We start from the raw sequence: 14,079 nt of genomic DNA on the forward strand, positions 1-14,079 counted from the left end.
GTGTGCAAAAACTGTCCAGATCAGTACAAATTATAGTCAGTGAAGACATTTTCAGTAAATGAAAATGCAAATCTTTTTCCATACTCCCCCTCACCCCCATACTTTTCCAGACCTGGAAATTACTTGAATCAAATTACATACTTTTCCAAACTGTGTAGGAACACTGCAAGATATTGGTTCCATTAGGAATGTTTTTTAGAATGGCAGTTTTTGATTTATGAATAAAAGAAGGTCTGCGATTAATATTACTTGAAAAAACTTTAGTTTTCCACAACAAACTATACACTTGTACCTCAAAAGTGTGAATTAAGGACTACTACAAACACTTGGATGTATTACGAACGGCTTGTTGTAACTAACATTCACCAGCCGCTGTCAGTTACAAAATCAAAATTCAGACCATAATGAAAACATGTCCAAAATGTTTTATTGTCATTTCCACGGTTATCAGCAATTTATTTCATGAACCAAGATGAGGAAGATGACAGGAGACCAAAGGCGCACACCAGGTTACTGTTGCATTCGGACAATGTGTACATGATGAAATAGTTTGTTTTTTGATCCTGGTTTCACTGATGCAGAATGCACAGACGAGCAGAAAAGTTTGTGCAAAATGTAACTGAATCAAAATACTTCAAAATGAAATGTTTAAAACTAGATATGTCTAGTGAGAGATGCAGCTATAGTCTGAGTTTAAATATCTAAGGTTTGTAGGATATAGAACAGTGTTGGTTGAAATTCTTCAAAAGTTTTCTTAACTGGCAGAAATTGTGCTCCTGGTTGTAAAGAAGAAATAACCAGTGATTCAGTAGTCAGAATCCTTTCAAATGTACAGTGCGGATGATTTCATCAGTTTTCATTGAGAACCGTCTAGATGGGAATGTGGGTTTTTGTAAAGGCACATTTTTTTCTGGATAACCATAAATGGGGCTGAAGGTCATTACTGACATGCAGATGTACTTTTGATTTTTGCATATGATATTATCAAACACTGGCAGTGCCGTTCACACTAAATTTGTCATTCACATTTACAAACTGGATGCAAACGGACAAGAACGGGGGTGGGAAATACTGCAGGATTGGAGGTATCTTCAGTCAACATTCAGTCCGTTCAACTGAAGTTTTTCCATACACGGGCATCACATTTCCTTGCAGTTAAAACAAAACAACACAACACAAAAAAAAAAACCTCAAACAATAATAAAAAAAAAAAAAGATGTGCAAAGTTGATCGATGGTAACAACAAGAGAAAACAATTCCTAGTGATCGTGGCGATGAAAAGGAGAAACCACTGCAATCAAACTACAATTCAATAAAATAACAAAATTAAGAAAAAGGCACATGTACAGCAGCCTGTCTAATGTCTTTTTATATGTGTGTGTGTATTTATGTTTGGGGAGGACTAGCAGCAGCAGAACTTCAGTTTTACAGTTGTGTCTTCTGGCCCCTGCAAAATTGCTTCCATGTGGTCCACTACTGGTCTGTGGCGGTGACGAGCTCAAACCACTGTCTCAAAGCATCACTCAGGGTCTCTGGAAGGGCGTTCACATTTCGCAAAATAACGTAGAAGGGGAAAGGGAATTCCTCCATGTAGGTCCGAATCTCCGGTAGCTCACCAGGCCCTTTAAATATGGGCACTTTAATATCCAAAATGGAGTCCTGGCATGGAGAGATTCATGTATTAATTAACACATTAAAATTTAGGATGTATATTTATTATATTTAAATTATAATGATAATAATTATAATTAATTTAATTATAACAATTACATTATGATAAATAAAAATATTAATATAAATGTTACAAATTTTGTAAATGCTATATAATTATTTGAAGTAAAAAAAAAAAAGAAAAAAAAAAGTTTAAAATAAAAATGGGGATCAGTCCAGTTCAAAGTGTTTCACATTTTCCCTAATAACAAATAACCTATTCATTTTTTTATTTTTTTTTTTTACTTCAGCTAAACTCCGCTTTCATCCAAATGAATTCCTCACCCTGGAGTTTGGATTATCCAGCACTACAAAAATGACAAAGATGTTTGCGCTGCGAGCAGCCTGAACGGCAGCTGCGACTCTCTCTTTGCCCTCCAAGAACAAACCCCGACCATCAGATACTATAAGCAATAACTGAGATGTTTCTGTTAAGAGAAAGAGACAAAAAACAATCATAGAAGAGCATGTTAGATCAGAAATCGATGTAAGCAAATATTGAAGAATCAGAACTAAGGTCTGCTTCGTTTACATAAGTCTGATAAACTACTTTACCTGTGTTTGTCGAGCCAGGTATCTGCTGTTTGGCTGCCATGAACATATTTGTTGAAGTCTCTAAAAACTGAAAGATAAAATTTTTCCAAATTGCTTTTATGTCGATGTGGAATAAAACCTGACAAGTCAGTTTAAAAATATAACAAAATAATGTAAAACATAAGAACTAAAGATAACAAAAAAAAATTTACTTGAGCTATTCTGGTCTTTTTCTGCTGGAACTGACAGAGCCGCAGTATATTTGCTCCTGTTTGGTCACTGAACTGCTGGTGGAAGGGATGGAGCAGCTGGACACTCTCTCCAAAACTACAGCAAGTGAATTAAAAGATAAATGAGTGCATGAATTCATACATTAATTAATTAATCAACCAGGAATTTAAAGGTACAGTATGTAATATTGGCAGTTAGCGGTTGAAATGGGTACTGCAGTCCAAATTCAAAATATTATGACCAGAACAAAGATAATAGTCTGTGTGTGGCCACCTATGATATGTCATCATATTTTCATTGAGACAGGAATAAAAAGGACCTTGCCTGGAAGAGGATAAGCAAAGAAATCAGACAATCTGGTTAGCTGTAAAACGCTTTGCATGATTTTAGCCGTTGATCATAGCCCACCTGCTCGCTAGCAAAAGCCGGCCGGCATAACAGAGTTAAATTGCCGCTACTAGTTTCCAACTGACAAGATGATGTGTTTATTCAGAGGATCTGTGCAGAAAGAGATGGAAACCCCTCCCATGACGCAAATTCGCGTCTGAACACACTTTGTTTAGACGCGCGAATAGAGCGAATTTGATGCGACTTCAAAATGTTCAAGCGTCCAACTAGACGCGTCTGACGCAAATTTGACGCCCCAGACGCGTTCGGTGTGAACGCAGCATTAGAGAGAGGTGATTCCCCGCACCCTCCTCCTCCTCCTCAGATTTGACGTTCATGCGGGTTGTCAGATTTAGGACACACAACAAGAAAGAGCGCAACTGACAATGGAAAGTGACAAGCTTTCAAGTTGATCAGTTGATTTATCCTTGTTTTAATATGCCTCTGGTCATAGAGCTTTTCAAATGGATCCTGAAACTTTTTATGTCAGGTAGAATCTGTGATCTCTGACCCAGCTCATTTGCTGACTTCCATAGCTGCAATACGCTGTGTTTTCCATGAACTGGCAACCTGGGGTGTTGAAATACTGTTGGGTAAATTGACAGTGAGCGGGATCACACAGTCCAAAACAAAAACAGACGTTCCGACACGGGACGCACATTTCAAATTAGAATAACTGGATGTAGAATTGTTGTTTGGAGAAACACGTCTGTGAACTTAGCATGTTTCCTAAATATCTGAAAATGGTATTTTTATTCTTTGGTACAGTCAAAAAAAAATTACATACATCACTTTTAATCCTGAGAGAATCTTTGCACCAATATTTCTGTGTTTAGCCATAAGAGGAGTGGAAAAATAATCTGAACTCACCTGCACACAGCCACCTGGCCCACTTCCAGAAGTGTGAGAGCATTCACTATGACAGAGACCGACTCAAACGCCAGCTACAGAGCACAAGTGAGACAGACACATTATCAAACAAAATGTTTATTAAAATAAGATAACACATTCTGCCATTTTAAAGGGTTCATTATTGGGGTGTTCCAATATACTGACAACAACTGTGATATTGAAAAAATTACATTGATATTATGTTAATACCACACAAACTATAATATTGTGAATAATCCAACAGCATTAACTATATGGCTGACACAATATTGTACCTTAACGTAAACTCTCTCTACACCTTACTATACACATATTTTGAGTGTGATTCATAGGCCAAAAAAAAGAGAAAAAAACCCCGCTGATTCGACACAAAAGATTCATAATGCTCCGAAGCTTCATGAAGCAGTGTTTTGAAATTGGCCATCACTATATAAGTCGTTATTTATTTATTTTTTTTGGTGCACAAAAAATATTATTGTCGTTTTATAATATTAATATTGAACCACTGTACTCACATGAACTGATTTAAATATGTTTTTAGTACATTAATGGATCTTGAGAGAGGAAATGTCATTGCTCCCTATGCAGGCCTCACGGAGCCATTGGATTTCAACAAAAATATCTTAATTTGCATTCCGAAGATTAACAAAGGTCTTACGGGTGTGAAACGGCATGAGGGTGAGTAATAAATGACATTATTTTCATTTTTGGGTGAACTAACCCTTTGATATCTAAAGCAATATTAGGAGACCGTACCTGTTTGGAGTGGTTGTCCACCATACTCGAGGAGTCGTCCACAGCCAAGCAGATCTGGTAGTTTCTCTTGCTGGGTTTTGTTCTCCTCAACCAGATCTTGTCCTTACGGAACTGACTGGCAATATAAGGAATGACCTTGCGCATGTTTAGCCGTTTGCCTGTGCGGAAGTCTCCCCTGTTTAAGATCATCAAACAGTGTTAATGAGGAGAACTAAAACAAAGCTGAACTGAACTGGGTCTTCAGGGTCTGAACTGATAAACTTGACCCGTAAATTGACGGTGCTAGAGAAGCTACTCTTTCAAATAATCACTCCTGTGATCTTGAGGGAATAGGTTAAATAGAAATGCTTCATTTGAGGTTGGATGGGAAGGTGGAGGGACCAACCTGAGTTTGGCAGCCTGCGTGGGCTCCAGGACGAGGCGGAGCTGCTCACAGAGCTGCTGGGACAGAGGAGACGTCAGGGCCTGGTACTGATGCCACAGCACTGCTGCGGCACTCTCCTGAGTGACAACAGAGTAAAAAAAAAATGCTATGAATAAAAATATATATTACAGTTTTGATATGTGAAGTGAGGAGAAGAAGCTCAATTGTCATGTGACTGGTGTTATGATGGCACCTCTTCCTGAGATCCCAAAGTCTGTCTCTGCCAGGCTTCCAACTGCAGCTCCATCTCTCTTCTCAGCTCTTCTGGGTTCTTCAGTGGAACCTGATACACACAAAATTGCTGTACAATCAATATGCAGAATGTAAAATGGAGCATTTTTAATTAGCAGTCTCGGTTTAGGGTCAGTAAGATTTTTTTATGTTTTTTTGAAAGACTTGTACCCTCACTAAGGATGCATTTATTTGATCAAAAATACAATAAAACCATATTATTACAATTTAAAATAACTATTTTCTATTTTAATATATTTGAAAATGTAATTTATTCCTGTGATGGCAGAGCTGAATTTTCAGCATCATTACTCCAGTCTTCAGTGTCACATGATCCTCCAGAAATCATTCTAGTATGCCGATTTGCTGCTCAAGAAACATTTCTTATTAATATTAAGTGCTGCTTAATATTTTTGTGTAAACTGGGGTAAATTTTTTTCAGGATTCTTTGATGAAAAGGAAAAGTACGGCATTTATTTGAAATAGTAATCTTCTGTAACATTATAAATGTCTTTAATGTCAATTTTGATCAATTTAATGTGTCCTTGCTGAATAAAAGTATGAATTTCTTGAAAAAAATAAAATAAAATAAAAAATCTTACTGACCCCAAACTTCTGAAAGGTAATGTATTTCTGGAGTAAAACAACATACCTTTTGCGTGTCCATCAGTAGTTCAGGCACAGTGTGGATAGTGGACTCGTCACTCCTCTCTTTCATCTCTTCTTCATTACTGCTCCTCTGTGTCTCGGTCTTCTCCTTCTCTTCATCATCTGCCTGTTTCTGTGCCTCCAAATCCCCACACTCCAGACCTGAGAGAGAACAGACAAATGTTCAACATGGACACATAGGTTATGCAAGTGTGAACAAGCATTTGGTGGATGAGTGCATTGCACCTTTCTGAGATGCTTTATTGTCATTCAGCTTCTCTGGTTTAAGCTCCTGAGCTTCAACTGCCTGCAGGTCCTTCTCTTCCTCCACATCCATTGCAATGTCATCTTGCTTATCGTCCTCTTCCTGTTTCACACCGGTTGGCTTTTGCTGCTCTGCACTGGCTGCATCTATAAAGAACAGATGTCAAAAGAGAACGTGACTACACAGTTTTCTTAGATTGGAATATGTTGCAGACCCGTCGGACCTGCCTCACATGAGCACCACAGCTCAATGTTTCTGAATTAGTAAATGCATTTTACAGAAAATTAAAGTAAAAAAACACAGTACAATATTATACACAAGTCATCACCATATGTCTGAGCGTCGTATCTCTCCTCTCCTTCTTTTACATGCTCGTACAGGTCAGACTCCTGTTGTGTGTCAGTCTGAGTCTGATCCTGCGTTTTCGCCTCTCTGTTGTCAACCGTACGCAAACGCTTATTCACACGCTCATTGTAATCACCCATTGAGCGCTCATTATCTGCCTGTCCAGGTTTTCGTTTGAAGCTCTAGTAGAAAAATAAGAGTGGTCATCAGCTTTACACTTAAATCAAAAAGATAAAACACAAGGCCAGAATTGAATAAATGAGCAAATATTTGTTATATGAAACAGTCTGTTATTTCACACACTGACCTGTGTGTTTCTCTGCCTCTGTTTGTGTGAACTCATCCTGGCCATCAGCTTGGAGTCGTGCCCTTCAGACTGACTGGCATCTGCTGCCCCGCTGCCGTCCTCCTGTCGGACATTGGGACATTTAAATAACTGATTTACTTAACTGAGCTTAACATGAAAATGTATACTGACTAAAGATTTATACTGACTATAAGAAATTTCATCTTAAGATAAATATCCATGTCTTTTCCAGGCTTGAAAATCAATTTTAATGTCGGCATTAAATGGAAATAGTGTCTTTTCCCTATGGTGATGTATATCTGAGTGAAAGGTTAGGTACATGAAGAAAAAAAAAAAAAGGATTTACACAATCATTTGTAATAAACACTGCAATATTCTATAAAAAAAGAATTGTCAATTTTGAGTCCCTGATATTTTCAGGTTTTCTAGGACTATATGTTCACTCCCTATGACCTTGGTGTCATGGAAAAAGAGATTCTTTAAAGAAATAAAACTTTTTTTTGTAAGGCTGACATCTGCAAATATTAAGCCAGTCTCTTTTTTGTGTACCTCCTTTGCCTGGTCTCTCTCTGACGCGGCTCCAGCCAGCTCTACTGCGGTGTCACTCTGAACATTCTCCTCTCCTGTCTGTCCATCTGACGCATGTTCCTTCCTCTCTGAAGATTCAACCTGTGCATCATCATCCTCACCCCCATCCTGTTCCTCCTGTGAAATGTTAGATAAAAATGATTAGGCTTTATTAAGTCTTTTCCCTCTACACATTTCCTTGTTATTCACTTTTGAACAACAAACCTTTGGTTTCTGGCCTTGATCATCCGGTATGGACTTGTCCTCCTCTTGTCCTTCCTCCTGTCCTTTATTCTTCTCCTCCTTGTCCTCCTCTCCCTCATTCTCTCCTCTCTCATCTGTTTCAGGCTCTTGATCCTCTGATTTTTCTGCTCCTTCCTTCTCTTCTGACTTTTCATCTTCTCCATGTTCCTCTATCTGTCCTTCCTGTTGCTCATCTGTCATCTCATTGCCACCTTCCTCCGATCCATCTTGCTCTTCTCCAGGGTTCTCATCCACCTCCATGAGTTTATCATCTATATCAAATGGATTCTCCTCTGAAACAACAGTAAAATGAAAAAGTGTGAAAAAAAAAAAAAAAAAAAAAATCAACTTTTTAATACAATGCACACTATCATTCAAAAGTTTAAAACTTGTTAAGACTTTTATTCAGCTAGGATGCATTCAATTGCAGAGGTGTAAAAAGTACTCAAAAATGTTACTCAAGTGAAAGTACAAGTACTGAGTGAAAATTTTACTCAATTAAAAGTAAAAGTATCTGTCCAGATTCATACTCGAGTAAAAGTAAAAAAGTACTACATTAAAATTGTACTTGAGTATTAAAAAAGTAAAAGTAACAGCAAGAATGAAAACTAGAGATTCTTGTTTAAGCTTTTAATCTCTAAAAACATGAAGTGAATGAACCACATACAAAGTTTTATCCTCCTTTAGAACTGTTTGTGTTTAATTGTATTTAATTATCAAACTATAAGACTACTACCCAATGCCAGTATGCAACATGCTACTCAAAGTTGCAAAACCTCTGATTTAACTTAAGCAGAAGCTGATTTTCAAAATTGTGAGTGTCAAGCCTAGCTCTTTTGGAGCTAAAAATCAATCCTGCAGTGCCTGAAACACTGGTGTCTGAAACACAGGACAGATATCCATCCAACTCTTTGCTGGCTTCATGTGTTGTCTGTTTCAAAGAAGCGAAAAAATCTTCATCATCAGATGAACTGTTGGCCATGGGTGCTCTTGATTCTGTGGCTGATTTTTGACTTCCTCCATTTTCTTCCACTGACTGTTATACAGTGGGTACGGAAAGTATTCAGACCCCCTTAAATTTTTCACTCTTTGTTATATTGCAGCCATTTGCTAAAATCATTTAAGTTCATTTTTTTCCTCATTAATGTACACACAGCACCCCATTTTGACAGAAAAACACAGAATTGTTTAAATTTTTTGCAGATTTATTAAAAAAGAAAAACTGAAATATCACATGGTCCTAAGTATCCAGGCCGTTTGCTCAGTATTTCGTAGAAGCACCCTTTTGATCTAATACAGCCATGAGTCGTTTTGGGAAAGATGCAACAAGTTTTTCACACCTGGATTTGGGGATCCTCTGCCATTCCTTCTTTCAGATCCTCTCCAGTTCTGTCAGGTTGGATGGTAAACATTGGTGGACAGCCATTTTTAGGTCTCTCCAGAGATGCTCAATTGGGTTTAAGTCAGGGCTCTGGCTGGGCCATTCAAGAACAGTCACAGAGTTGTTGTGAAGCCACTCCTTCATTATTTTAGCTGTGTGCTTAGGGTCATTGTCTTGTTGGAAGGTAAACCTTCGGCCCAGTCTGAGGTCCTGAGCACTCTGGAGAAGGTTTTCATCCAGGATATCCCTGTACTTGGCCGCATTCATCTTTCCCTCAATTGCAACCAGTCGTCCTGTCCCTGCAGCTGAAAAACACCCCCACAGCATGATGCTGCCCCCACCATGCTTCACTGTTGGGACTGTATTGGACAGGTGATGAGCAGTGCCTGGTTTTCTCCATACATACCGCTTAGAATTAAGGCCAAAAAGTTCTATCTTGGTCTCATCAGACCAGAGAATCTTATTTCTCACCATCTTGGCAAACTCCATGCGGGCTTTCATGTGTCTTGCACTGAGGAGAGGCTTTCGTCAGGCCACTCTGCCATAAAGCCCCGACTGGTGGAGGGCTGCAGTGATGGTTGACTTTCTACAACTTTCTCCCGACTGCATCTCTGGAGCTCAGCCACAGTGATCTTTGGGTTCTTCTTTACCTCTCTCACCAAGGCTCTTCTCCCCCAATAGTTCAGTTTGGCCGGACGGCCAGCTCTAGGAAGGGTTCTGGTCGTCCCAAACGTCTTCTATTTAAGGATTATGGAGGCCGCTGTGCTCTTAGGAACCTTAAGTGCAGCAGAAATTTTTTTGTAACCTTGGCCAGAAGCCTTGCCACAATTCTGTCTCTGAGCTCTTCAGGCAGTTCCTTTGACCTCATGATTCTCATTTGCTCTGACATGCACTGTGAGCTGTAAGGTCTTATATAGACAGGTGTGTGGCTTTCCTAATCAAGTCCAATCAGTATAATCAAACACAGCTGGACTCAAATGAAGGTGTAGAACCATCTCAAGGATGATCAGAAGAAATGGACAGCACCTGAGTTAAATATATGAGTGTCACAGCAAAGGGTCTGAATACTTAGGACCATGTGATATTTCAGTTTTTCTTTTTTAATAAATCTGCAAAAATGTCAACAATTCTGTGTTTTTCTGTCAATATGGGGTGCTGTGTGTACATTAATGAGGAAAAAAATGAACTTAAATGATTTTAGCAATATAGCAAAGAGTGAAACATTTAAGGGGTCTGAATACTTTCCGTACCCACTGTAATTTCCAGGTCAACAAAGAACTTAGAACCCAAGAGGCGACACTCTGATACTTTTTAGGCAACAGTCACTAGATGGCGCTCCGGTAGCGCGGCCACCATTATGGGGTGAAAATACTAACTGGACCATCGAATCCTTCACATCTTATGCACCCCAAATCGGTGAATTTCACTGCCAAATCAGAAGCGCAATAGAACAGTTTTTTAAATTAAGTCACCAGTAAATTGTATGGCTCCTACAGTAAATGTTGTATTGTCTTATATACGTTTTATTTTACCAGTTGTGGAATCCAACCATTCATCCATCTGAGGTAACGTAGTTAGCCTACTTTATTGAGCATTTTCATTTTATGAAACTTTACACATTTATTAATAGTAAATTAATAATTAATTAATTTAAGATCATCATGTTTGCAGCGAACAATATATTTCAGACCTAGTGGAGTAATAATAATAATATCTAGATCTGAACTGAAATAAGCTATATTGTACGTTTTAATGGATCACGCTACAAACATAATGATCTTATGATCTGCTGTGTCCATTATCGCATAATTCCCACTTTTGGACACTTTTGCTTCAATGGACATTAGACAACACTGCAAAATCAAGCTGTTATTTTCATATATTTATTGTCCAAAATTCCCAATTTTTCTGATGCATGTCATAATTTCAATTTCATATGTCGGTATTAATTCAGTGTTTATAAGTCTAATACTAATACTAGATCTTTTAAAGAGTTTTAACCCAAACTGACTGAGAGCAAAAAGTTTTTGTGAAAAAGTTTTTTTTTTTTTTTTAAACAAAGCAGCTGATTTTGCCATAGAAACTAGTGGACTGCCAAGTCGCCTTCACCCCAAAATGGCGGAAATACAAGGCCGCTGCTGGCGCAGGTGTTGCAATGGAACATTCTGTTGAGTGTTGCTTCTTGTTAGTGTATATTCTTTGAGGTCAAGGTGCTGTGCATTGTGGTAATTGATGCAACATGACGTCACTTCCAAAGGACCAATGAACATGTCTGACCAATTTCATGGAATGTGAAAATGAATCTCATTGAATAAATAACCATTAAATTAAACTGGTCATCAGCGCAATTCAATTGGTTTGGTAATAGCAAAAGAAAATAGAATTAAGTGATCTCCAAAAAATAAGTACTTTTTGACTGTAAATAAAATTGTAAGGAGTAAAAAGTACTCTTTTTTTCTCAAAAAATGTAATCAAGTAAAAGTAAAAGTACTGATTTTTAAATGTACTCAAGTAAAGTAAAAATCCCCAAAAATAATACTTAAGTACAGTAATCAAGTAAAATTACTCAAGTACTTTACACCTCTGTTCAATTGACAGTAAATGCATTTAGTAGTGTACCTTCTGTTAAATATAAAAAAACTCAGGAGATGCCTGAATTTTGAACATACCATCCCCTTCTCCCCCATCTTCATCCTTGCCATCTTCATCAAGGTTAAGCTCATCTGGCAGGTCCATTGCTTCTGGTTCAGCTGCCTTCTCCTGTTTTCCGTGGTATGGGTCTACTTCATTCTCATCAAACTCACGCTACAAACACACACACACAAACAAGTTGTTAAAAATGTATCCATAAATATGATTTATTCTACTGGGAGACAGTTCTGATATTGAGAGAAAGAAATGGTGAAGGACTGACCTCATCCACCTGTTCATGGATTTTCTCCTTTTCTTCCTCATCTTTTGGGTGATTTTTGTCCTGGTTCTTATCTTTGTTTGACTCACCAGCATCCATGTTGTCATCTTTTGCAACCAGTTCTGACTCTCCCTGATCCATTCCTGGACCGGACTCTTCCTCTTTCTCACCATCAACATCATCATCCTCATCCTCATCATCTCCCCATAATCTCTCGTCCAGAGTATCTGTCTGACCATCTCCCAGATCCCCCATCTTCTTATCCAGCTCCTCATCTTCTTCCTTATCAGAGTCTTCTTCATCCTCCTCTCCTAAACCAGAGACGAGAGATTAAAGTTATATTTTCTCTAATATTTCATTGAGAAAGTTATATATTGTACAATTTGCATCTACCAAAACCATTTTTAGTTCAGTCTATCATCTAATTCATCAGTAAGTACAGTCACCTGGCTCATGGTCTGTGCCGTCATGCGTCTTCCCATCAAAGTCTTCAGACATCTCAATGGCATTGTCCTCCTCTTTAATGTCCCGTTTGTCTTGCTCCTCCTCCTTCTTGTCCTGACCCTCCTGGAAGGTGTCTTCAACCTGAACAAAAGGCAAGGTTCAGAATTCAGTTGGACTCCAATTCAGATTTTATGTTGGACTCCAGTTCAGATTTTAAGTTTGACTCCACTTCAAAATTCAGTTTTTGAAGTTCAATACCAATTCTGTTTTAGTTCAATTCCAGTGGTTTATGTGTACAAACTAGGGGTGCAAGAAAATATCAGTACACATAAATATCACAATATTATATTTGCAGATATTGTATTGATTCTCAAAAACACTGGTTCGATATTTATTTTGTTTGTTTACATCCACATTGAATCTAAAGAGCTCACTTAACATCCCGGTGCCATCCGCATTGGCTGAGATAGCAGTTTAGATGAAGATGTAAATATGTGCTGGGCGCTTTCCACTCAATAACAAAAACATACAACAAAAGTGGGTGACACTTTAGTTCTCACTGTTAACTAGTTGCTTATTAGCATGCGTAATACTAGGATATTGGCCATTTATTAGTACTTATAAAGCACATATTAATGCCTTATTCTGCATGACCATATTCTACATCCCTTAATCCCACCCAATACCTAAACTTAACAACTAGCTTACTAAATATTAATAAGCAGAAATTAGGAGTTTATCTTCTGAAAGCAAGAATGGGCAAATATTCCCCAATCTAGGTGTGCAAAGCTAGTACAGACATATCCAAAAAGATTAATGGCTGTAATTAAAGCAAAAGGTGGCACTATGAAGTATTAAAACAGGGGACTGATGACTCTGTTATTCTAGTTTTTCAGCTTTTTATTAATTTTCTAAACTGTTGCTTTTTCTTTCATTCTTTCAAGATGGTAAACATTTAATTGATGAGTTGTCAATACAATATATAACAATACAATATATAGGGTATGATTTTACCCCAAAATTCAACATACTGACACAAAATGATGCAAATGAACTGCAAATCCAGTTGTTTCTGTGAAATGCAGCGATTCATTTGCTTCTCTTTTCTGTAGATTTCTCTAGATTTCTTGTCAAATCTATTTGTACAGTCAATTGCAAGATGCATTTTGTTCACGCTGAAAACCAATGCTGCCACTTTTTTTTTTCTAATAAATGCAAATGCAGATCCCACTGTTCTAATTAATTAAAATAAACTTTTTTGCTCAGGTATTTATGCATACAGTGGTGTTATGATAGTTTTTCTAAAATTAGATCCACTTCCTAAAAAAACAAGAAATATCACAATATATCGCCTTTCTTATAGTATATATCGCAATATATTGTATTGTGACCCCCTGTATCATGATACGTATTGTATTGCCAGGTTCTTGGCGATACACAGCCCTAATACAAACATTTTCTGAACAGTGGTTTAGTCATACTAACATACCTGATCCTCATTTTCGATTTTGTCGCTGACGTCCTTTACTCCTTCACCCTCTCCTATTCCTCCACCCTCATAGTCATGGAACTCTGTCGCTCCCTCACCGTCTCCTCCTCCCATCAGCTCCTGGGGCAGACAGAAACCCTGCAGAGTGATAGAAGAGAGAGGAAGAGAAGGAGACAGATAAAAGGACATAGTAAATGAAATGATCATGTTCAAATATACAAGTATCTCCATATATTTCAAGACTAAAAACAGCAAAGAAATATTCCAATCCAATTAAATGTTGTACACACAGTGATCTCTGGCATGACATACATA

The 14,079-nt window shown here is 37.9% G+C and overlaps 1 protein-coding gene across 2 annotated transcripts in view; it reads right to left on the bottom strand.

The window, feature by feature from the left end:
• Positions 1–405: 405 nt before the first annotated feature.
• mdn1 (midasin AAA ATPase 1) overlaps positions 406–14,079 on the bottom strand; it is a 65,212-nt gene continuing 51,538 nt past the window's right edge. For both annotated transcript variants that reach the window (XM_048206751.1, XM_048206750.1), the window contains exons 84-101: positions 13,765–13,902; positions 12,278–12,416; positions 11,835–12,142; positions 11,590–11,725; positions 7,522–7,832; positions 7,279–7,434; positions 6,730–6,831; positions 6,406–6,604; positions 6,059–6,223; positions 5,817–5,974; positions 5,127–5,216; positions 4,895–5,010; positions 4,510–4,684; positions 3,733–3,806; positions 2,457–2,571; positions 2,266–2,332; positions 1,996–2,138; positions 406–1,659 (exon numbers count right to left, since the gene is read on the bottom strand). In XM_048206751.1, coding sequence (XP_048062708.1) covers positions 1,474–1,659; positions 1,996–2,138; positions 2,266–2,332; positions 2,457–2,571; positions 3,733–3,806; positions 4,510–4,684; positions 4,895–5,010; positions 5,127–5,216; positions 5,817–5,974; positions 6,059–6,223; positions 6,406–6,604; positions 6,730–6,831; positions 7,279–7,434; positions 7,522–7,832; positions 11,590–11,725; positions 11,835–12,142; positions 12,278–12,416; positions 13,765–13,902 — 2,778 coding nt within the window. In that variant the 3' untranslated portion in view covers positions 406–1,473. The remainder of the gene's footprint in view (positions 1,660–1,995; positions 2,139–2,265; positions 2,333–2,456; positions 2,572–3,732; positions 3,807–4,509; positions 4,685–4,894; positions 5,011–5,126; positions 5,217–5,816; positions 5,975–6,058; positions 6,224–6,405; positions 6,605–6,729; positions 6,832–7,278; positions 7,435–7,521; positions 7,833–11,589; positions 11,726–11,834; positions 12,143–12,277; positions 12,417–13,764; positions 13,903–14,079) is intronic.

The sequence above is a fragment of the Megalobrama amblycephala genome, linkage group LG11 (assembly GCF_018812025.1).
Source record: "Megalobrama amblycephala isolate DHTTF-2021 linkage group LG11, ASM1881202v1, whole genome shotgun sequence".
In the NCBI taxonomy this organism is placed as follows: Eukaryota; Metazoa; Chordata; class Actinopteri; order Cypriniformes; family Xenocyprididae; genus Megalobrama; species Megalobrama amblycephala.